This window comes from Chrysemys picta, chromosome 1 (assembly GCF_011386835.1).
Source record: "Chrysemys picta bellii isolate R12L10 chromosome 1, ASM1138683v2, whole genome shotgun sequence".
NCBI classification, from domain to species: Eukaryota; Metazoa; Chordata; order Testudines; family Emydidae; genus Chrysemys; species Chrysemys picta.
In genome coordinates this window covers 37799080-37823338 of record NC_088791.1, presented here as the reverse complement: position 1 = coordinate 37823338, position 24259 = coordinate 37799080, and the positions used below count along the sequence as shown (strand labels likewise).

At 44.6% G+C, this 24259-nt stretch overlaps 1 protein-coding gene across 2 annotated transcripts; it reads left to right on the top strand.

Moving 5' to 3' along the window:
• Positions 1–16728: 16728 nt before the first annotated feature.
• PIM3 (Pim-3 proto-oncogene, serine/threonine kinase) lies at positions 16729–23187 on the top strand. Of its 2 annotated transcripts, XM_005286095.5 has the most exons (6): positions 16729–18486; positions 18918–19027; positions 19202–19252; positions 19665–20028; positions 21284–21460; positions 21575–23187. In XM_005286095.5, the coding sequence occupies exons 1-6, from the start codon at positions 18402–18404 to the stop codon at positions 21757–21759; spliced, it is 972 nt and encodes a 323-aa protein (XP_005286152.1). In that variant the 5' UTR covers positions 16729–18401; the 3' UTR covers positions 21760–23187. The 2 variants fall into 2 exon arrangements, with proteins under 2 accessions (XP_005286152.1, XP_042700288.1); XM_042844354.2 differs by lacking the exon at positions 19202–19252 and having other exon boundaries at positions 17697–18486.
• The last annotated feature ends 1072 nt before the right edge of the window (positions 23188–24259 follow it).

Here is a 24259-nt window from a genome sequence, read left to right as displayed (position 1 = left end):
CACTAGCTCTGCTTGAGCTAGTGCCTAAAAACTGCAGTGTGGCCATGGTGGCACGGACAGTGGCTCAGGCTAACCTCCCAAGAATGGGATCGGGAAGGATTATACTCAGGCTCATGGCATTCAGGCTGTATAGACTTCCAAGCTTGGGCTACAGCCTTAGCTCTGGGACCCTCCCACACAACAGGGTCATATAGCCTGGGCTCCAGCCTGAGTCCAGAAGTCTACACAGCAATGAAACAGCCCTTTAGGCTGGGCTCTGTGAGCCTGAGATGGCTGGTACAGGCCAGATGTGGCTTTTTCTTTGTGTAGACATACCCTGTGTGGCTACATAGCTATTTTTTTTTTGGCACTAGCTTGAGCAGAGCTACTGTGCATATGTCTACCCAAGCTAGGATTTACATCTCCCAGCGTCAGTGTAGGTGCACCCTTGGTTAGGTAAACTAGGGAGTGCTAAGTAAATAGGTCTGCTGGTGTGGAAGATGCGGAGTCCATGAAAGAGATATATCCAAGTGAGTCTTAACCCTATCACTGCCAACGGAAGGGAGAGAGAAAGCCAGGAATACATTTCCTCCCCATCTCACTCACCATTTTAGAGAAAAACTATGTTATCGTTTTCTTCTCTAAGAAAAAGTGAGAGAAATTTGGGAAGAAAAACAAATTCAAAAACCCTAACCCCACCCTCTTAGCTGTCAAACCCTTGGGTTCTCTGTCTAGCTATGTATATGATCCTCATAGAATCATAGAAGTGTAGGACTGAAAGAGACCCTGAGAGATCGCTAGTCCAGTTCCCTGCACTCAAGGCAGGACTACGTGATAACTAGACCATTCCTGACAGGTGTTTGTCTAACCTATTCTTAAAAACCTCATCATAGGTTCTAAGTAGCTCTCATTCACACCCAAAGTTCTTCACCCAGGTGAGGTGCTTGCTGTTAAAAATTGAATTGTCTTATGAATTTATATGAATACAGTTCATGACAAGAGAAACTGTTTTCTTACCACAGCAAAAAGGTGTCCCATGTTTTGGATATTTTCTTATGCATTCTCACACTGCCTAGCAAAGATTTGGGACCTGAGTCTGATCTTGCATGCACTGGTGTAAATTCATTGAATTCAAATCAACTTATTCCTGATCTACACTGTTGTAAGGGGAATTAAAGTCAGGCCATTTGAAACTTATGTATGTTAGATTCATGTGCACCCATTCATCCATTATCATTGAGAGAATCAGTGCCTATGAACTGACATTATAGAACTGCTCTACAGAGTATGTGTAACTAAGTTTCACAAAACTAAGCAATGAGGTAGACATGTAAACGTATAAAAATGATGTTTATGTTAAATAAAAATGTAATAGAAATGTCCTGAAATTTAAGTAGAAAACATATTTTTGGGCCTAAATTTAGGCTTGATGATAACGAAGTCTGGTACACTATGGATGAAATAAAATGAGACAGATCAGAGGCAAGTTAAAGATAAGTGAGGACATAACCCCAGATCATTTTGTAAACATGTTTGGTTCTACCTGATTTTAACAAGAGTTTTGGATGTAATGTGAATGTTTTGGAAGAATCCTACCTATACTAATAGTTACTGGAATGGCATTTACACAGATATTAATTAAACGTGATGTTTTATATTAAATAGCCAATGAGGGAGTAGAAAGTATTTTAATTATGGTAGTGGAAAAATAGATACAGTAAAAGGCAGGCTTAATGCTGATTAATTAAGAGGTGGTATTGTAAATGATTATAAAAATCATTTACAATATAATTTACATATAAAAATTATAGATTAGCACACTCATCCACCATCAAGGTACCATTAGAGGAAGGATCATATACTCACTCTGTTCATCCAGGGACTGATTGTCCCTGGATGCAACTTTCATAGATTCATAGATGCTAAGGTCAGAAGGATCACTACTATGATAATCTAGCCTGACCTCCTGCATAACACAGGCCATAGAATGTCCCCAAAATAATTTCTAGGGCATATCTTTTAGAAAAACATCCAATCATTTTAAAATAGTCAATGATGGAGAATCCACTATGACCCTTTGTAGGTTGTTCCAATAATTAATTACTCTCACTGTTAAAAATGTAGGCCTTATTCCCAGTCTGAATTTAAAATACAGTGTATGGTTATACTGTAATGCTTGTTTGCTTTAACTAATTATTTTATTTTAAATAAAGACTAAATCTATCATTCATAATCCTCTACCAAATTAAATTTATCTGTAACCAGCCTGGTGACTCAAACCTAGAGGCTTTAAGTTGATCACTAGTATTAGTATTTATATTTAAAATACGAAGTGAAAATATTTAAATCAAAGGTTACAGACAACACAACAACTTCTTAGTATCTGGTAGATGTCTCTCCCTCCCCGAAATATATACTTTGCTTCATTTTTAATTGCATTCTTTGAATTATATTGAACTTCTCATACACACTTTTTTACACTGGTTCATGATTATTCACATTTCTGCATTTTGAAAGGACATAATGAACTAGTGAAAGAGTTAATTTAGGAATAAAATCTTAGACGAATGAATTTTGGTTGTATGTTCTGAGTTTAGAATTACATGTTATAGACCACAATGTATCAACACAGTGTGGTCTGCTGCAGAACATTATATAAACAGGCATAATATTATTTAAGAGTGTGATAAGAAACCACTGAATTCACTCGAAGTGAATGGAAAAGCTTTTTTCTTAGATAAGTTGTCAATGTAATGAACAAGTGTCCAATTTTAATTTCAACCTACTAAATGTCATAATGGTAATTTCACTAACAACGGATACAGACCCAAATGCAAGAGCAAAACAGCTTTGATCACAGACACCATGAGGGAGGACAGATGGAATCCTCACTTGAGAAGAAATGTCTCTAATGCACTTGTATAGCGAATATTGAGTATGGGGAACAGGAAGTAAAACATGTGCCTGACCGCTACCCTTCTATCAGATTTGTGTCCATGTGGATCTATTCTGCACCAATGTTTTTCAGATATTCACATTCGCCCACATCACAAACAGTGAGCTACCATGAACAGTAGCATTCTCTGATATACATAGGTTTGCGGAGTCCTGCAAGTGGCATTCAATACTATTAGCCCCTTGTGCAGGACTCATGCAGCTCTCAAACATTTGACCCCTATGTATCAGAATAAGGGTGAGATTCTGTTCTGCACCTTTAAGAGGTACAGCACAAACTCACAGCATGGGGGAGAGGGATTACAGTGACTTTAAACCACCTGCTTTCCAAATTCTGGCCTGTTCCAGGGCCGGAGCAGCATCCAGCATACCTTAAACAGCGCCCTGGAGTATGCCTACCTTATGGAAGCCTGGCCCTAGCTGCTTATGGGCAGCCAGCACGGCCTAGAATATCTGCAGCAGCACATGTTGACCCACCCTTGACATGTCTCTCCTGCCCTGGCAGGACCCTCTAGGATTTGCAAGGAAGCCCTCTGAAGACAACCCTGTGGCTGTCTTCCTCAGTTTCTGCAACAAGGAAGGTCTCCCTGGCCAGTTTCGGGGCTTTTAGAGCCTCTTTATGGTACTTTGGCTCTTTAACCCATAGAGGGGCCAAAGCAACAGTCAGAATTTCATTCGAAGTACTGGAGAATTGTGCCCAAATATCTGGATAGTGACCATGAGATTTATTCTTCCATGAACATAGATTCGGGGTCAGACTTTTAAAATGGGCATTTTAAAGAAACATACAGATTCCAGAGTTAAATATTCAAATACTTAAAACTGGCATTTTGGTACCTAACTGCCGATTTGAGCATCCATGTGCAGGACCTAGATATCCTATTTACATGCTCACACTTAAAAATTATGTTCACAAATGTATTTAATATAGCACTGACCCTGCCGCTACAGTTTTTACTCCAGGTCACATTAAATCTAATTCCTTGACATTTCTAAATACAAGATAGAGATAAGAATTCCATTATTAACCTCATCTTTTCCCCACATTTCTAAAATGTTGGAATTTGCTACTAAGGTTCACATTCATTTTTCTGAAATACTAATAACATTAAATATGATGATATCCAACTTCCCTTTAGGCAGATGGCAAGGAGGTAAATTGAATTAAGGAATATAATTAGGTGATAAATGCAGAGAATTAATAAGACATACTAAATGTATCAATGAAAAAATTATGGTCAACTGGGCTAAGGCGATAAATAGGTTTTATAAAATATCAAAAACAAAAAAATCCTAAGACTGTTATATGTTACTGGATGGAAATGGTAAAATTGTCAATTATGCAGAAAAGACATATGTTCAGTATTTGGAACAAAGCTAGATGTAGCTACACCATGATGAAATACTTTTTCCAACGATACAGATGCTAAACATCAGTTAAAGTTAAACATTTTTAAATCAGCAGGTTTGAATAACTTGCACCCAAAGGTTTATAAAGAGTTGCCAAAGAGGTACCTAGCCCACTGATGTTAGTTTTAATAAAATCTTACTAACTGAGGAAGATCCAAAGAGTTGGAAGAAAAGCCAATGCTGCGCTAATGTTTAACAAGGACAAATGTGATGACTTAAGTAATCTAGTCTGGCAGCAACCCAAGTACCAAGGAAGGTATCAGATGAGAGCTCTATGTCTAGGACTGTGTCCTATGGACCCAAAAACAATTACTAGACTCTATCCAGATCCAGTTAACTTGGAAGCACACAGGACCAAACAACTGGATCCACTCATAACAAACTGGTGACTGTGCAAAGTGGTACTGGGCCAGACTGTAAGGCCTATTAATGCTGGTTTGCTTATAGTCAGTGAGAGTTGAGAGTGCTTAGTACATCTCCAAAAGTGCTCAACCCTGCACAGGATAACATCCTAGCTGCTGGGAGACTGGGGTCATAGAAGGAGCAAAGGGGGATTCCCCCATTAGCTCTGGCTTTCTTTCAACATGTTTGTTCATGTGCTATGGTCTGTCTCCAAGGGAATTAGCAAAGTGACTCCAACCCCTGTCTCCATTAAAGAGGAGGAGGCAGGGGCAGGGTTTTGGTAAATATGATCCCAAATTTAAACCTATTATTTAAACTTTAAAAGAAAACAGGCACAAAGTGAAAACCTATCCAAGGAACTGTGAGTACTTAGTAGTACTGTCTAGATTAGAAAGACTGAAAGACAAGATGGGTAAGGTAATATCTTTTATTGGACTAACTTCTGTTGGTGAGAGAGACAAGCTTTCAAGCTTACACAGAAGAGCTTTGTGTAAGCTCAAAAGCTTCTCTCTCTCTGACCAACAGAAGTTGGTCCAATAAAAGATATTACCTCACCAGTTTTGTCTCTAATATCCTGCAACCAACATGGCTACAGCAACTTTGCATAGAAAGACCAAAGTTTAGAAAGCTATTTAATAATATCTTTGCTGACCTGTCGTAAGTACAATAGGGTACTTGAATGCCCCTCTGGGTTCCTCAAAAATGTAGAAAAGAAAGTACTCACCATACCTACCTTCACTCAATAAAGAGACGTCAACAGGGAGAGGCATTAAGCTGCTTCCTACTCCATTCTATAGGACTCTTTTAGGAATGATTAGTCTGCTGGGATAGAATTCCCTTCTAGTGCCCATTGAAGACCCAGGAAGGCAGAAGAACAGGAGAAAAGGGATAGGCCACTGAGTCCCATGAAGACATAGATAAGGAGAAGAGAAGGTGTTTGCGCTTGTTGGAGGGAGAGTGCCACAGCTAGACTAAGGAAAAGAAGCTGGTTATCTGAAGCGGGAAACTATGCACAATTGAACATGTGCCTTGACTTAACATATTTAAAGTATGGTCCACAGAACACTGAACCGCCTTTCCCCCCTTCTGAAAATCAGGCCCCTTTGAAGTGTTTCAAATTGGGCCTTGAAACCTGAGGTACACAAAATGATTAGTTTGTGGGATGGGAGAGAGAGACTTATTAGCTGTGAATATAAACATAAACAAAGTCATCTAGTTAACACAGAGAATGCAACGGAAAGCTTAGTTAGGGAGAGTATAGCCCTAGAACATTTGTTGTTGGCTTTTAATATTTAGGAAATAATTTTAAAAGCCCTATAGATAGATATATTAATATAATATAGACAAGGACAATACTAACAAAGTTTGTGAAAAAAATGCAGAAGTTATGATCATAAAGTCAATATAAGCTCCAAGAAACTTTTGATAAGGTAGACAAGAACCTTTTCCTTTGATTGTATAGTCACATGGTGTTTAGAACACATACCTTCGCTATCTATGAATGAAACTTTGAGCAAGGACAGTTACATATTCATACTTTCTAATTGTAGCTTAAGATTGCAGTACAATTGGCTGAACCTTGATCAAAGATTAGTAAGCAATATTAACCAATTCTTACCCATGAGTTTTAAATTTTACAAATACATTAAATAAACAAGCTCTCAGCTCTCCTTATACAAAATGGAACTGTTTTTAAACAGACTTGATCTTTAATTTAATATCCATCTAAAAAAATGGACCACAAAAAGAACTACATAAAATGTTTGTCCTCATGCCAGCCTTACAGAATAGCATACATAGCCAGAAACTCTCTGCCTTTGGAGAAAAATGTGAAACTTCTGTTGTAGGTTAAATACTTTAGTATAGTTTGGAGGGCCTTTTATCTGATAAGATGATATTAAAATATATAACACACAATCTAGTTAGCTTGTGATGTGGACTAAGGCCCAAACTTGCAATTGTCTCCACGCAAGTGGCAGTCTCCTGCGGGTTTGGGGCCCTAGCCAGTTAATAATTATATTCCAACGTTTTCAAGGATTGACGCAGATAATTATAGGCTGGCAGCATCCCAAATCAGACAAGAGGTCTATGTGCAGGCGTGTGCCCTTTAGACCTAAAGCATTGGGCCCATTAGTAGTCTATCATGGGAACCCTGGGTCACAGTTCAAAGTCATTTGGTGGCTTCTTCCTCTACTTGGCTCAAAGGGATACATTTTATTCAGGCAGTTACTGGAAATCTGAAGTGTGAAACTCTAACTTAATTCTCATTATGTGAATGCATGTAGAGGGATTGACCTGTTGTTCAGAAATGGAATTGGAGTCTGGCACATATAAAAGGAGATGGTGTTGTAAAGGGATGTAGGGGAAATATGGACCCTCTTATGTCAATCAGTTTGGATTGTTCCACCCAGCCCCAATTATGAGCCCCTCTACCGGTAAAAGTGCATATAAAATCCTAACCACTATCCTGAAAATGTATCCTTCTATCACACCTACAATTGTGAATTATTTCACCATGACTGTATGACAACAAATGCATCCTTTTAACAGTTCCTGATAAAAACAACTCTCATCCTACTTAAGGTGACCCACTGTGCCTTTAAATTTGGAAACATAGCCCTATGAAGGCCAAAATGGAAAGTAATAACATAGTACTAAGGTACCAGCTGATGCTGTATTCTGCAAGTGGAATATTGTGGGGTTGACTAAATTGCAGTCTCAAGGTTCAATCTGGAGCAGGCACAGATCTTTGTATGGTAGGCCCTCATCTGTGGAACTCTCTCTCAATTTCTGTGAGAGCCTTCATTGTTTGTTTTATACAGCCTATTAATTTCTATTTCCATCTATCCTTTGCTGAAAGTAGAGGTGATGTGGGTCTGTAGCAGGGCTTTTGGAACCAGCTTATGATTAGCAAGTTATTGAATTATTTAATGGAGAGCATATCCAAATGCATTTGGTTATTGGTAATCAATAAGTTATATAAATAAACTGGAATGATTTAAATAATATGGGATTACTGTCCAAATTTCAGGTAAAATTTGACTTTAATAGTTCACAGTGTTCTAATGTTTGAAAATGTACAAAATGAAGGTGGAACAGAATCAGATTTTGAGCCTTATTTTAGCATCTTCGGATCAGCTCTGGACGTAAAGACAGTCTTTTACTCCTCATACCCATTATGTTAGACACAATCTCTTTGGACTAAAGATTCTGGGCTGAGTCTTCATTGCATTACACCACTTTGGGTATAACTCCATTGAAGTCAAGAGAGTTACACTGGCTAATACAGGAACCTAGGAACTTCCATACTGGATCAGACCTGAAGTCAATCTAGGTATTCTGTCTCTGACAGTGGCCAGTATCAGATGCTTCAGAGAAATGAATAAGAACCCCACAGTAGGTAGATATGGGATAATCTGCCGCCACATTTGGTCTCAACCTGTTTTCTAATAGTTAGAGATTGACTTAAACCCTGAAGAGTGAGGTTTAATAGACCTTCCAAAAATTGACATTAATTATGACAACTCTGGATATTCTATGAATCTTTCTAAGTTCTTCGCCTCAATGACTTCCAATGGCAATGAGCTCCACAGTCTTATTCAGTGGTGAGCAACCTACGGCCCGCGGGCCACACACAGCCCATCAGGGTAATCCGCTGGTGGGCCACCAGGCAGTTTGTTTACATTTGCACGGCTGTCCATGGCTCCCAGTGGCTGTGGTTTGCCGTTCCCGGCCAATGGGAGCTGCAGGAAGCGGTGGCCAGCACGTCGCTGCGGCCTGCACTGCTTCCCGCAGCTCCCATTGGCTGGAAATTACAGTGGGAGCTGTGGGCAATTTGAGGATGATCTCCACCGCAGATTTTCATATGGGTCCTGAAATGACTCAGGAGTCCGATCCTGGAACCACAGATCCACCCGCAGTAGGTACAGACATTTCCTGGCAGGTCAGCTGCCTGCTGGGAGAAAGTTCTAGTCTAATTACATGTTGTGTGAAAAAATTATATCCCTTTATTAGTTTCAAATCTGCCAACTTCACTCAATGTCTCCTTGCTCATGTGTTGTGGGACAAAGAACAGAATATTCTGATCTACCTTCTTTAGAACATTGATTATTTTATTTATACTTTTCCCACTTCCCCTCTTGTTATTCTTCTTTTTAAGGTAAATAATCTCTTTTTATATGTGAGATTTTTCCATGTCCCTAATCATTCTCATCACCCTTTTCTGAGCCCCCTATAGTTCTGCAATAATCTTTTTGGATGGGGTGACGAATACTGCACACATTATTCCAGCACTGGTATTACACTAACACAGATGTAAAACAGTGGAGAATTAGGCCATCAGACTTGATCAGTTTTATAAACGGACATGTCACAGACATTAATACCAAAAGGGACCATTAGGTTCATCTAACCTGACCTCTTGCATACGATATGCCATTGAACCTCACCCATTACATTTCTGCATCACACCCATAACTTCTATTTGAGCTGTATCTTTGAGTGTACCTTTTAGAAAGACATCCACTCTTGATTTAAGACTTCAAATGATAGAGAATTCACCCATCCCTAGGTAAATTGTTCCAATGGTTAATTACTCTCACCATTTAAAAAAAAAAAAAGGTGCCTTATTTCTAGTGTGAGTTTGGCTTCAGCTTCCAACCACTGAATCTTGATGCACTTTGTTCTGCTAGATTAAAGTGCTCCCCAATATCAGAAAACTCTTCCCCATACAGATATTTATAGATATCAGTTAAGTCACTGCTTAACCTTCTCTTGGATAAACTAAATAATCTTAAGACTGTCACCATAAGGTATGATTTCCAGACTTTGAATCATTCTTGGATCTCTTTTTTGAATATTTTCCAATGTTCAACATCCATTTTGGACACATTATTCCAGCAGTGGTCTCACTAATGCTGTATACAGGGGTAATACCACTTCCCTACTCCTACTTGATAGCCTCCTGCTTGTACATCCAAGGATCATGTTCTCCCTCTTAGCTATATCACCACATTGGGAGCTTATGTTCAGTTGGTTATATACCATGACCCCCAAGTCCTTTGTATTGTCACTGCATTTCAGGACACTAACTCTCATATTTTAAGACTAATCTACATTCTTTGTTCTTAGATATACAATTTTGCATTTGGCAGCGTTAAAGTGTACGTTGTTCAAATAAGACCACCTTACAAAGAGATCCTGAGAGGTCCATATAACTCACCCAAACCCCATCATTATTTACCACTCCATTGATATTTGTGTCACCTGCAAATTTTACTAGCAAGCAAGGATGTTATATTCTCTTCCATATCATTGGTGAAGGTATTGAATAGCACTGGACCAAGAACAGAACCCCATGGAACTCTGCTAGAAACACCCTCCCAGGATAATGATTCCTTATTTACAATTACTTTAATCATCTGTCACTATGCAAGGGACAATTAATAACAACTGCGTGACCATAAAGAATATCATCTTAAAAGTCTGATTCTTGACTTCAGATGCTACTCCCTAGGATTTAATTCTTGAGGGGACAGAGGCTAGGTGCAATGAAGGTAATGTACTGGGCTTATCTGTCACCTCTGCCCACCCCTCTCTGGTCATGCACTGAACATAACTCTGCCTCCATGTAAAAGTGTATTTGTGCTCCCCACTACCCACACTGTAAATGATGACATTTGTATATATCAGATTGTTTTGTAGAATCATTGATTGGTGTACTAAGATAACTCCCAAAGATCCAGCTTAGCTAAAACATACATCTTTTGCAATCAGGTCATATAATTCTGGAAATTTTATTTGCTGATTCGGCAGATTACTAATTCTTGTCAGTCTCAAAGGAGAGTTGCTTCTGTAGCATTCAAATTATGATTGTATTCATGAAGCCCTTGTCTCAAACAGCTAATTAGATTACTGACATTAATATTTCTCTGGTTTCAGAGTGGTAGCCACGTTAGTCTGTATCAGCAAAAACAACGAGGAGTCCTTGTGGCACCTTAGAGACTAACAAATTTATTTGGGCATAAGCTTTCGTGGGCTAAAATCCACTTCATCAGATGCATAGAGTGGAAAATACTGTAGAGAGGCTGTATATTGTGTACATAACAACATCTTAAAAGCAGCAGTTGGAATTATATCAGATAAAGCAAATTAAACATTTAGTCAGATTTCTAATTGCATATGGTGAATCCAATAACACGCATGTATGTACAAAAGTGGAAATACTGTCAATGATATATAAATATAAGTATCATAAGTTTGGTTTTGCTTTGTATTGTTTTGTTTTCCAAGCAGGAATATTCCACCTGGTTAAATATGCACCAGGAAAATAGTGTTCATCAATGTAAAATGTGATTCAAAGAAGAGACTGAGACTCATGTTGTGGAAGAGGTGCCATCTTCACTAGTAGTTTCAGCTGTTTCATTCACAGATGCTCTGGATGAATAGAGGAAAGAGGGGTTACAACCTGCAAGATTCTCTCATAGTTGGGGAAAAAACAATGTGGAGGTTTAAGCGCCATTGTGAATGGAGTTGTTAATGTCTCCATCTGGACAGACACGATTCCAATAACACAAAAAAATTGAGCAGGCCCTTTAGACTCACTTCTCAGAAAGGAAATAATGACATTACAGAAGAACAGCCCATCCACCTCTGCCAGATCTTGCAGGCAGATCAGCCACACCTGTCAACAGTATCAGAGTCTAATAAGGTTAATCAAAGGGACATGGACCTCTGACCTTTGTCTATTGCCAAAAGATAACTTACCAAGGTAGCTAATGCAGTGTCTGTATCCAGGCCTAAAAGTAGACTGATAAGAAACCAAAAGAATCTGGACCTGCCCTACTACAACCTTCTTAATAACCTCCCAAAAGGTCACAGTTGTTAAAGCCAAATGATGGCTTCTTGATCAGTAACTGACAAGGTCATTCAGGTGAAAAAGTTATTTCCTTGTCAATCACTGAGCTTTCTCAAACTTATCATTTTTAGAGAAGATTATTGGGAAGATTGTAATGTGGCAATTCTGATGTCATTTTCCCTCCCAGATTCCTATAAAAGTATTCACAGTGACTTTCAGTGAATTCTATCAGCTGACCTTGACATCATTAACTACAAAGTGTTGGTGACCTGCCAGATCTCACAGACAGAGATGGAAGGTGTTATTCTCCCGTAAGACCATGTTTTTCCTTTCTGAGAAATCTCAAATGGCAAGTTTGAGAGGTTGTTCATCTACCATAAAGGCCCTATCATGCAGGATTCTGCAAGATTTCATTGACACTTTTCTTGCTAAATGTATATCTGAGGTCACATGGGGAGATTGTGAGGCATCACTGCCTTGCTGACATCAGTCTACTGCTAATGATACTCAGCTCCATATATCCTCTTCATCTGAAGGTGGTGAGTTTTATTTTATTTTGCCATGTGCATGATGAGGAAAGGGACCTAGGCAACAATTAAATGACTGAAGTTCAGTCTAAATAAAATGGAAGCAATGATGGTCAAGAGAAGGAAGAAACTGGAAGAATTATCAACGGTTATGACTACACCATCACTCCATCTAAATACACTATGTAACTGCCAAAAAGGTTTGTAACCCAGAACACTTTGGCTGCCCTATTGCTATTGGAGTCCAATTGACAGCTATTATGGCAATTTTAATAGACATACCTGATGCTGTGGCACAGCAAATTGAACCTAGATACCCTGTAATAACTAAGGACAAAGTTCGAGTCAGTCATTATTCCTAGGCAGCAGGCAGAACCTTGTATGGTGTTCCCATATTGCTGTATACCACAACTGACGCTTGTCAGGGACCCTTGTGCATAAAAAATTATTTGTACATCAAAGAACAGATTAGCATAATACCATTTAATTGCTTCCCATTTACAGTTGAAAAACAACATTCAAATAAGGCAAAAATAGTTTATATGTGTCCTACAGTTGCAATTGTTCAGGGCTCTAGAAATGAATTTTCTGAGGCAGACCAGAAGGAGCAGCATAAACAGTATGGAAGGTTTACAGGGCCCTGTGCAGATACAAAAATGTGTATTCGCATCAGACCACGCTCCGCAAAAATAATCTGCAGATATCCGCTCCACGGATGCAGATAGCCGCAGATATCCATGAATTGCAGGGCTCTACTTACCTGGTCGGGCTTAGGCTCCGAGGCACCCCCCCGCCAGAGCCCAGTCAGGGAGATCCGTGCGGGCAGCATCGTGGACCCTCCACATGCTCTCGTCCGGGCAAGGACCCTGGAGGGTGGGGACACGGACGGGGGCTGCTCTCAGTCCCATCCCTCTGCACTGCAGGCAGGTGGAGGATCCACCGCGGCTCCCCACAACTGTCTGCCTGGGTCTTATTGTGGCCCGGCTGTGGCTCCGAGCCACCTCACCCCCCTACTAACTTCCCCCCCATCTCTCCAATGCCTCCCGACGGCCGGCAGGCCCCACGGATCAGCACCTCCCCCTCCCTCCCTCCCACCACGATCAGCTGTTTCGCAGCGTGCAAGAGGCTGGGAGGGAGGAGAGAGGATGTGGCATGCTCGGGTGAAGGGCTGGAACTGGGCGGGAAGAGGTGGGGTAGATGTGGGGCCTTGAGTGAAGGGGTGAGGTGGGGGCGGGGCTGGGGGCAGAGCCAGGGGTTGAGCACCCCCCCGCCCCAGCACTTTGGAAAATTGGTGCCTGTGGTCTTCACAACATCCCCGACAACGAGTTCCACAGGTTGACTGTGCAGTGTGTGAAGAAGTGCTTCCTTATGTCTGTTTTAATCCTGTTGCCTATTAATTTCATTGGGTGACCCCCAGTTCTTGTGCTACGTGAAGGGATAAGTAACAGTTCCTTATACACTTTCTCCACACCATTCACGATTATATAGACCTCTAACCAAACATGCCAAACCCGCCAAAAAAAAAATTCAGAAGTTGGGCTTGGTTTTAGCTTAATTGGCTTGTGAGTTGCTTGTTGGCTAGTTTTTGGCTTGTAGCTTGTTGCTTCTTTTTTTTGATCAGCTCCTGGAAAGCAGTGGGGGGGGGAGGGGGGCAAGCAGGGACAAGGGGTAAGCAGGGGCAAGAGGGGGAGAGAGTCAGAGGTGCACAGTGGGCCCACCACAGTCCCAGACTGCACGCCGCGGGGATCTAGTCAAATAGAGTTTTGGGGGTCTTAGGGATTGGCTTGTTTTGAAATGGGATTAGATTGATTTTGGCTTATTGTGAAAGTCAGGGTGCTTATTTAACATGTGAAAGTTGGCAACTGTGCCTCTAACATATCTCCCTTTAGTCATCTCTTTTCTAAGATGAACAGTCCCCATCTTTTTAATCTCTCCTCATATGGAAGCTCTTCTGGACTCCTAATTATTTTTGTTTCTCTTCTCTGTACTTCTTCAGTAGTAGTAGGGAGGACTTGAACCAGGGGACTCCCACATCCCAGTTGAGCATCCTATCCACTAGGCCAGTGGTCCCCAACGCGGTGTCCACGGGTGCCATGGCGCCCGACAGGGCATTTATGTGTGCCCGTCTAGTGCCCAACAGGGGAGAGAAGCCGCAGCCCCGCGCCTGACGGGGACAGAGAACTCAGGCTGCGGGCGCGGTGTTCTCTGTCCTCGCGGCTTCTCTCCGGCTTCTCTCTTCTCTCTGGATTCATATATTATGTAATATTAAATATGATGTTTTTCGTATTATTTAATGTACAAATACAAAGTAAGCCTTGAAAAATTGTTGGCGCCCGCCACACTCTTCTGAAAACAGGAATGTGCTACTGGCCACAAAAAGGTTGGGGACCACTGCACTAGGCTAAAAGTCATAAGAGAAGGCCTTCTCCCCCCCTCCCCACTTGTTTTGTTTCAGGCCTCGCACTCAATTTAGACATTCAGACACTTAGGCTAGATCTACACTACGGGGTGGGGGGAACGGGGGGGAGGAGGTCGACTTACCTGGCTGTGAGGACGGCGGCGAGTCGACCGCTGCCGCTCCCCCGCCGACTCCGCTTCCGCCTCTCACTGCGGTGGAGTTCCGGAGTTGACAGCAGAGTGATCAGGGATCGATTTTATCGCGTCTGCACTAGACACGATAAATCGATCCCCAATAGATCGATCGCTACCCGCCGATCTGGCGGGTAGTGAAGAGGTGCCCTTATCTTCCCCAGGTTCATGAACCACAAGCAGCTTCAGTGAAGACACTACCTACTCCAACAGGAGAAGTCCTCCCATCGGCATAGGTAATCCCCCTCTCCAGGGCCGTCCCTAGAGATTGTGGTGCCCTACGCAGCCCCCCTGCAGGGGGGCTGGCCCAGGGCCTCCAAGTGGGGAGGGGGGTGCATCTAAGGACTCTGGAGGGCAGAGAGGGGGGCTATGTCCAAGGGCTTTGGGAGGCAGGAACAGCCAGTGAAGGAAGGCAGCAGGAGTCGGGCCTGCCCCCGCACTCACGGGGCGGCGGGAAGTGGAGCAACCTGGCCCCAGCCTGCACTGCTCTGCTCCCGCAGCTCCCAGGCTTGGGGGAAGGGGGGGAACCGCCCCGCAGCACTCACCGGTGGCACGGCTGGGGCCAGGTCACTCCACTTCCCGACGCCTGCCCAGTGAGTGCAGGGAGGGTCCAACCCGGTTCCCTGCTGCAGTCCCCCGAGATGCATAGCTCAGGGGATGGGGTTTGGAGGGGGGGAAAGAGGTGGAGTGGGGGGTCAAGGCTGGGGTAGAGCAGGGGTGGGAAGGGACGGGGCGGAGCAGGGGCAGAGGGGAAGGGATGGGGCAGGGGCAGCTTTCCTGGGCCCTGCTGTACGCAGCCCACGAGGGGCCGGCTCAGCCGTCTGGGGGATTGGGCTGGCTGCTGGAGCTGGATGCAACCCGCAGCTGCGTAGGGCACCAGGAAATTTGGGGCAATTTGGTGCCCCAAGTTTCCTAGTGCCCTATGCAGCTGCGTAGTTTGCGTATGGATAGGGACAGCCCTGCGCCTCTGCAAGAGACGGTAGTTAGGTCAACGGGAGAATTCTCCCATTGACCTAGTGCTTTCTACACTGGGGTTAAGTCAGTTTAACAACATTGTTCAGGGGTGTGAATTTTTCTGTCAAGGGTGGGGGAACTGGGGTCTTTGAAAGTTGAGTGATGCTAATGCTTGAGCTAGGGCTTGTCTACACTTGAAACGCTACAGTGGCACAGCTATAGCACTGCATTGTAGCACTTCAGTGTGACACTACCTACACCGCCTGCACAGTTAGTCCACCTCCCTAAAAAGGGGTAGCTAGGTCAACAGAAGAATTCTTTGTTTGATCCAATGGCATCTACAACAGGGGTTAGGTCCTATGTCGCTCAGGTGTGGATTTTTCACACCCCTGAGTGATGGAACTGAGTCATAGACAAGGCCCTAGTAATGCTGAGGGGAAGCAGCAGCTTGGGTTAAAACTGCTCATCAACTAATCCAATCATTCTGGTAATCCAATCACTCTCTGCTGCTAATCAAATCCCTCTGTGTGTAATTCCAGTGTTGTTTTGAAGTGCAGTAACTCAATTGTACTAACTCCAGCTAACTGTTGCAGTGATGTCAATGAAGACAAGTCCTTAGACTACAGCTGCTGCACCTCTAGCCCCGTTACCAGTAACTGGAAAGCTGAGTTTAAGTATTCCCTAAAACTGTTATCCAGTTGTCTCTACCCACCAAATACAATAAGGACAGAACTGGTGAACAAGCCCTAAGCCAACCTGAGCGGTGTAGGCAGGGCCAGCTCAAGCCCTTCCAGTTTCAGTGGAAATGGCAGAAACTGAGTGAAGTTAGTTCCATTGAAACAAGTTGTAAATTCCTTCTTCACGAGAGAGGTGGTTCTAAAAACTGCCTTAAAATTAATCTAGACTTGCCTCCCAGCTGAGAGACTGAGCTCTGAGCGCCTACCTCGCCTGAGGACGCCATGCGGCTTTCCCTCGGATGATTTCTTATTGCCTCAGCGCCCTCTATGGACTCTAATGAGAGAGGAGCTGCCTTTCAATCTCAGCCGGCGCCAGACGTCAAGAGGTGCCTCAGACCCACGCACGGGATCCAGCGTGTGACATTGCAGCGTCTGTGCGGATTTCCAGCCCAGCGAACCCAATGGACGGGCTCGCCGGGGGGAGGAAACAAGCGCTTCTTGCAGTTCTTAACTGACGCCTAACTACGAAGGGGCTCTTCGCCGCTCAAGGGCAGGCTCAGGTTTAACATACTGAAGTCTCCCAGCGTGTATCAGGGAATCCCATTAGCTCCCCCTAACGCACGTGCGCGTTCATACGGCAGATGCGGCCATACAAAGACTCGCTGCAGCTAAGACCCGGGGTGCAGGCTGAAGGGCTCGGACCCAGGCTCTGTGGAGCAAACTGCACCGCCAAGCGGGGTGCAGTTCAGCCGGCCCGGGAGGGAGCGGAGTAAGAAATCACAGCAGAGAAAGGGCAGGCACAAATGAAGCTATAATAGGCAAGGGAGCAGGATGTGTTATTCCGGTGAACGCTGCGCTATAAATAAGCCGGTTTCTAAACGGTTTGGGTGGCTTCATCAAAGGAGCAGCATGCATACAGCCCTCCCCTTCCCGGTGTCCCCACAACGGTGATCATGGCGGCAGCTGCTGCTGCTCTTTCCCCTTATCTCCCTCCCACCCCAGCGCCAGACGCAGTGTCTCAGCTCGGCGCAGAGTGACCTTTCCCCAGCGCAGCCGGGAGAAATGAGGGGAAAGGCGCGTCTAGGAATTCCCGCCCTGCGCGCCTGGCCCCATTTTAGCATATGCAAACAGACCCTCTTCCTGATTGGCCACCGCTCGATACCCCCTTTGAAAAGGTGGCCCTTCATTGGCTGACTGATAAAGTAATGCAAATTGGAGAATCTTGCTTGCTCGCTCTCCCCCCCTCTTTTTGCTAGTGTGTGGTGAAAATTTCAGACAGTGTAACTCTGCGCGTCTATTACTACAAATAAGTAGTTCCAGTTCCCCCTCCCTTGTATTTACTGCGGGCTGGGACTTTGCAGTCCCCGCCGGAGCCGTAGACCGCACGAAGACATCCCAGCGCGGTGTGCTCTACGGGAGGGGAAGTAATCCGACAGGCACAGCGAGGTATTTTCCCACTCCCCCGCGGAGGGATATTTTGTGTCTCTTCTCCGCACCAAAACATTGAGAGTTAAGAGGCAGCTCCTGCTGTAATTGAGCTCAGAAGTGAGCAGGCACCGAGGAGGCTGCGCTGCTGCTGCTATTGCACCAGGGGTGACGGCTTTACTGCGGCGCTGGATTGAATTCGCAGTCACTCAGCGGCCCCGAGCAAGCGTCCTTCTAGCCGGGGCGGATTTTACCCACTTTCTCCGCAGCCCTGCTGGCATCTAGGGTTGCGTTGAGCTGCGCTGGGCGGTGGGAGAAGCAGAGCATCGCCCCCGTTATTGATTGCTTTTTGTCGAAGGGCTCCACGCCGCTTTAGCTTGGATTCTTTGTGGCTGTTTATTTCTGGAGGCGTCTGCCCCCCTCTGCTACAACATCAACTGCTGCTGGTGGACCGGGGAGAGCAGAGCGGGAGCCAGGCAGCCGCTTCGCAGCTCCCCTCCCGGGTCGGGAAGGAGAGCGCGGCGCTCCTCCCCAGCAGCTCGTTAATTGAATAATTAGCCCGGAGGACACACTCTACGTTTCGCTGCAGGATCTCTTTCCTCCCCCTTTCCCCGGCTCCTCTGGAAGATGTTGCTCTCTAAGTTTGGCTCCCTCGCTCACATTTGCAACCCCACCAGCATGGATCACTTGCCGGTGAAAATCCTCCAGCCAGGTACGCAGTGAGCGACTCGCTGGTTGTGACCCAGCCGCGGTGCGGTGCCCGTCGCTTTTTAATGGGGAGTTTGCAAGCTCCGAGGATTTCTCGGCTGTCACATTCCCTGCTAGCGTGTCGCCGCGTAGGGATGGGCACAGCTCCCCGGTTAGCTGGGTTGTTATGGGAGAGTGCGCGGCGTCCGCGTCCCCCCCTCCAGTGGGGCGTGTTTGGATATTTTGGCTCTGGGCGGCGGCTTGTCGGATCGCTGCCGGCGTACAGCACAAAAAACCGCCTGGCTTCCCATTGCTCGCTGAGCTTAGGATGAAGAGCCGCATGTGCCGGTGTGAACAGCCATGCGGCTCCCCTGGCGGGGCTTCCTCTCGCCTGCCTCGTGTCCTGCCTTCTTAATAGGGCGCCTCCAACCTCTCTTAATTTCTTTCCGTTTCTAGCGAAATCGGAGAAGGAGCCCTTCGATAAAGTCTACCAGGTGGGCTCCGTGCTGGGCAGCGGGGGCTTCGGCACGGTGTACGCGGGGACCAGGATAGCAGACGGCTTGCCGGTAAGGAGAAGGGGGGCTATTCATGGCTGCGTAGTTGTGTCTTGCTGTCTACTCGGGGCGGCGTGTGCGTGGCTGCAGGGTCGCGCGTCGCAGCCGCCCCAGCCCTCTCCGCCGCTGCAGAGCGGGGAAGGCTCGTCCCCACCGCGCTCTGACCGCGCCTTCTCTCTCCCCCAGGTGGCCGTGAAACATGTGGTGAAGGAGCGGGTCACCGAGTGGGGCACCATTGTAAGTATTCGCTGGGGAGCGGCTGTAACCGCGCGGTGGGTCCGAGGGAAGCTGGGAGCCGGCTGTCCCCGCCCGGCAGTCACCCAGGCTGGCTATTGTTTGGGTGGCGAGAGGGCTGGGTCCCTCCTCCCGCCCCTGTGTTATTGTTTACATTGGGGGGATTTTGGCGGGGTTTCTTCCCCTGGCCCCTCCCCCTCTGACTGCGGCAGTCGCGGAGCCCCCCCAGCGGAGCGGAGCGGCGCTGGACTTCCCCAGCCCCCGCGCTGCTGCGGGAGACTCCGTGCACAGCGCGTGGGGTGTGTGCGCCTCTGCCCGGCGGAGCCTGCGTGTGGGGAAGGGGGGAGGCAGGTTGGCTTCCCCGCCTGGGCTGCACGGTGAGTGACCGCCGCCCTTGCCTCTTTGCGCTGCCCAGAGCGGAGCGATGGTGCCCTTGGAGATCGTGCTGCTGAAGAAGGTGGGTTCCGGCTTTAGAGGGGTCATCAAGCTGCTGGACTGGTACGAGCGGCCCGACGGCTACCTCATAATCATGGAGCGGCCCGAGCTGGTGAAGGATCTTTTCGACTTCATCACCGAGAAGGGGGCCCTGGACGAGGAGACGGCCCGGGGCTTCTTCCGGCAGGTTCTGGAGGCGGTGCGCCACTGCTACACCTGCGGCGTGGTGCACAGGGACATCAAGGACGAGAACCTGCTGGTGGATCTCAGGACAGGCGAGCTCAAGCTGATCGACTTCGGCTCCGGAGCCATCCTTAAGGACACTGTCTACACCGACTTCGATGGTATGTGCCCCTCCCATCCCCAAAATGCCTCCGTGCGGGTGAGACAGCAAAGCCCTGCGCCGGGGCTTACCCGATGCGCTCTCCCTGCGTGGTTTAGTCACATTCTTAGCTCCTGAGAACAACAACAAGGTGGCTCTGCAGCTGCAGTAGCTGGTAATGGATCTGCGGGTAATTTAAACCTGTGCACCGGAGGCGTTTGGGGGGTGTTCTGTTGAGTAGGAAAGAAGCGATTCCAGGCAGTGACGCAGCAGTTTATATTTCCCTGCCTTGGAAAAGGCATTTTTCCTAGAGGGCGATCTGTTTACATTGAGGCTTCACCAGCGCCAGGCGTTCCCATCTTTGCTATGTGCAATGCATATATTTTGATTTCTAATTTAATGAATTACCCTCAACCCAGCTGATGCCTGCATTGCAGATTTAAAATCCTGGGTAAATTATATATGCCCCTTAAATGACTTAAATTTGGGTTTTTTGAATATAGGAAAACTGAAATGCTTCTTGAAAAGGAAGGAAGAGATGATAGATATAAATATTTTTTTCCCCTAGCTGTGAGTGTGCTTGATATAGATGAGGGACTTCCCCCTCCCTTTCTCTGTCGTCAGCTGCTGCACTTAACATCTGTTTTGTTGTGAAACCCGAACCTCCTGGCCATGTGACAGTCAGCATCACAAATTCCAGTTTTTGTTTGGTATCCAAGGAACAGCCTAGTGCCAAGGGAGGGCGGTTTCTAAGAGCCTTTTCAGAGAGCCGGAGTAGCCTTTTTTGATTATTCTGAAAAATTAATTTGTGAGCAAGTCTGTATTTTGTTCACACTGTCTTGGAATTGGATAAAGCCGATTAGCTGTATGTAATAAGATCGACCTGAGTTTCACCTTCTGTTTCTCTTCTCGTTCTCCTCCCCCTGCCCCCTCCCCATTCCCTTTGTCCTTTTGTGTCTATTTTTGGTGTGATGCTGTAGACGCCACATGGTCAGTGAAAGGGAGCCATGCCTTAGTAAACAGTCAGCTGATGGAAGCTATGTTATTCATCACAACAGAACAGCACAAGCTAATGGCCTAAATGTATGCCTGGTGTAATTGTAGCCAGCTTCTCTGGACTTTCACGGGGGATGAATTTGGCCCACTATGATTTTTAAATATTTAGAATTTTTTATTCTTGTGTGGTTTGATATGCATGGGCAGCCCAACTAAAATGTTAGGGGGGTAGAATAAAACTTAGTTTGCTGATGTTGGGGGATGCTATTTTTTCATTGTAGGAACGAGAGTGTACAGTCCTCCAGAATGGATCCGATACCACAGATACCATGGGAGGTCAGCAACAGTGTGGTCCTTGGGAGTGCTTCTGTTTGATATGGTTTGTGGAGACATTCCCTTTGAACAAGATGAAGAGATCTTGAGAGGACGGTTATACTTCAGGAGACGAATATCACCTGGTGAGTTCAAACAAAAAAATTACTAACACTTAATTTATGATAATGGCTGATTTTCTGTTTGAGATTCTTTTTGCTTTGTAGTCTAATGTTGTCTGTTTACTTCATCTGTTTCAGAATGTCAGCAGCTGATCAAATGGTGCCTTTCACTGAGGCCTTCAGACAGACCAACACTCGAACAAATTTTTGACCATGCATGGTTGCACAAATCTGAAGTAGTGAAGTCTGAGGACTGTGACATAAGGCTTCGGACCCTTGATACTGATGTATCTAGCACAAGTTCAAGTAATGAGAGTCTGTGAAACACTAAGGACCTTGCAATGGGAGGGGAGCTACAAGCAGAAAGACCACAGTGCTGCTGCCAATACGTAGGAGGGGCTAGAAAAATGCATTCATTATTCTGTAGTTGAATCTTTGTCTGAGGGACTTGATTTTATTTTCCCTTTTTGCTGGTTTCTGCTTTGGAATGAGAAATTTCCTTTGGAAACGCTGATGTTTGGGAGTTGCAGGCCAGTACTTAGTCAAAAGACTGACCTTATTAAGAAAGCAGTGACCTCTTGAATACATGGTAAACTTTTTTGCTCTCATAGAGCCTGGACTAGATTTTTATTTGCTTTTGAGTGCCTTTTTGAAAGCTGCTTCAGTGGGACTTTCTTTTTTGAGCTGTGTATGTCCAAAGAAGATCCAGTTCATTATAGGATTTTGCTCCCTTTAGACTGAGTGCTGGAGGAAGCAGCTCCTATGATGCATTGGAGAACATGTTCGGTGATTGAATGAAGTAGTCCCATCCACTGGCGATGGAATACTTGAACACAGACATTTCACTCCTTCCAGTCCCCGTCCCTCCCCCAAACCCACCTCTGCTGCTCCAAAATATTTCCTATAGCCTGCATACAAATATGAACAGATATATCAGCTTTTTTTTTTTTTTAATCAGGAACATTCACTCTTGTTTTCTTTTATCATCTCTACCACTGGGCATGCGAAGCCCCTTTCTCAATCCCGCCCTCCCTTCACCCATCTCCTTTTGTCAACCTGCGAGTCTTACAGTATGTATGGGCATGTTAAATGCACAATCAATGCAATATTCAAGGACTTTACTTTTTTCCATACCTGTATAATGTGTTTATGTAAATTTGGTTTTCCCATGTATTATACAGTTGTTTTTTTTTATTTTTTTTTATTTATTTGTTTGAAGTTTTAGAAGACCTCCCACAGTTTCAACTGTGGCTATTTATTTGCTTAATTTATTTGGTTAGAGTTATATTCAACACTGCTTTCCCCCTTCCCCATGGGAATTCTAGTGGTTTGCCCATGACACTCTTTTCTGCATTCCTGTTAACTTTTGTTTAAAAAAACAAAACAATTTTTTTTCTGACCTTACCAGTTTCTGTTGGAAGATGGAAAATGTTGTACAAAGTCTAATTTAAGGGAAATAGAATGACTTTAAAGTTTAGTATGCCTTTGTCTGGTATTCTACCAGTAATGTAAAGTAATGCTATTTGGAAGGGTTTTAAATTATTGACATTGTACAGTCTTTGTGTATTGGCTCTGGAAGGTAGGGTGGCAGAGTCATAAACATTAATTTATTTTAATAGCTGTGTTTCTGTGTTCTGGTTGCATTTGTGCAGCTTGGATTTGGATTTTTTTCTTCTGTTTAACAGTGTGAAATGTATGGAGATCATATTTTTTATACAGGTATTTCAATTAAACTTTTTTTGTATATAACAGTACTGTGTTGTGTATTCACTTGTACTCAGAATTACATTTCAGACCACACAGGGAACAAAGCTGTTACATTCTTCAAATATTTATACTATAATTTTAAGGGGCTCCAGCAGCTGAGCCAGAGAATTAATAGGCTCTAACTTATCTTTTCAGACTGTTCCTATTTGTTTAAGCACACTCACTTTGACTACATCTATGTGAAATTTCTTCAAAAAAACAAAAATGGTGCTACTATATAGAACTTGTGGATTTTGAATATGCTGGTACGTAAACTATTGTTAACATCCTCCTAAACATAACAAAGAAGCCTTTTTCTACTTAATTATGGGTTACTATTTCACAATTGGATGTAGTGGAAAGTAAACTTACCCCATTTGGGGGGAGGAAAAATTTCCTGTGCATCAATCTGTACAATGAGGAGTCCAAGCAATGATGGCAGTTTCAATTAAAACACTTTTGAGAAACATGAATGCTTTTGATTCAGAGAAGTTAGCTAGCAAACTACTCACAATATTCCCCTTACTATTTCAAATTTTATGTTTGGAATCAAATGTGACAGCCCAGTTTCACATTATGTAGGCCTATAGTGAAGTCAAGCCTAGGGTTGTGATTGCCATGGAAACAGACATGAATATTCAATAAAACTAGAAGGCTGAATTTGATAATCAGTTAATTAGGGGTGAACAGAAGCAGAAATGCCCACTTTTTGAAGCTTGCAAAGTTTGACTACAAGATTCCACCATTATAAAAGCCATGTTATAGGTTACTGTGTTGAAGCACTACTATGCAATACCTATGATAATAGTGAAAGTCAGGACTTAAACACTTACTTTTTTTTTTTTCTTTCCCCCCCCCCCCCCCCCCCCCAAGCAAGCTTTATTTTCCCTTCCTGGGAGCTCTATCTTCTGCCAGCTCATCTGCTGATATTTAGGTTCCCTGTGGGCATATGATCAAGCTCTTTAGGGTTAATAAGGTTAGACTCAAAATGCCACTGACTAGCAGGAGGTAAAGAAAAAGTGGGAAGGACACCTCCATTTTCTTGCAGTTTTGTGATGGAAATGGCTATCAGAAGAG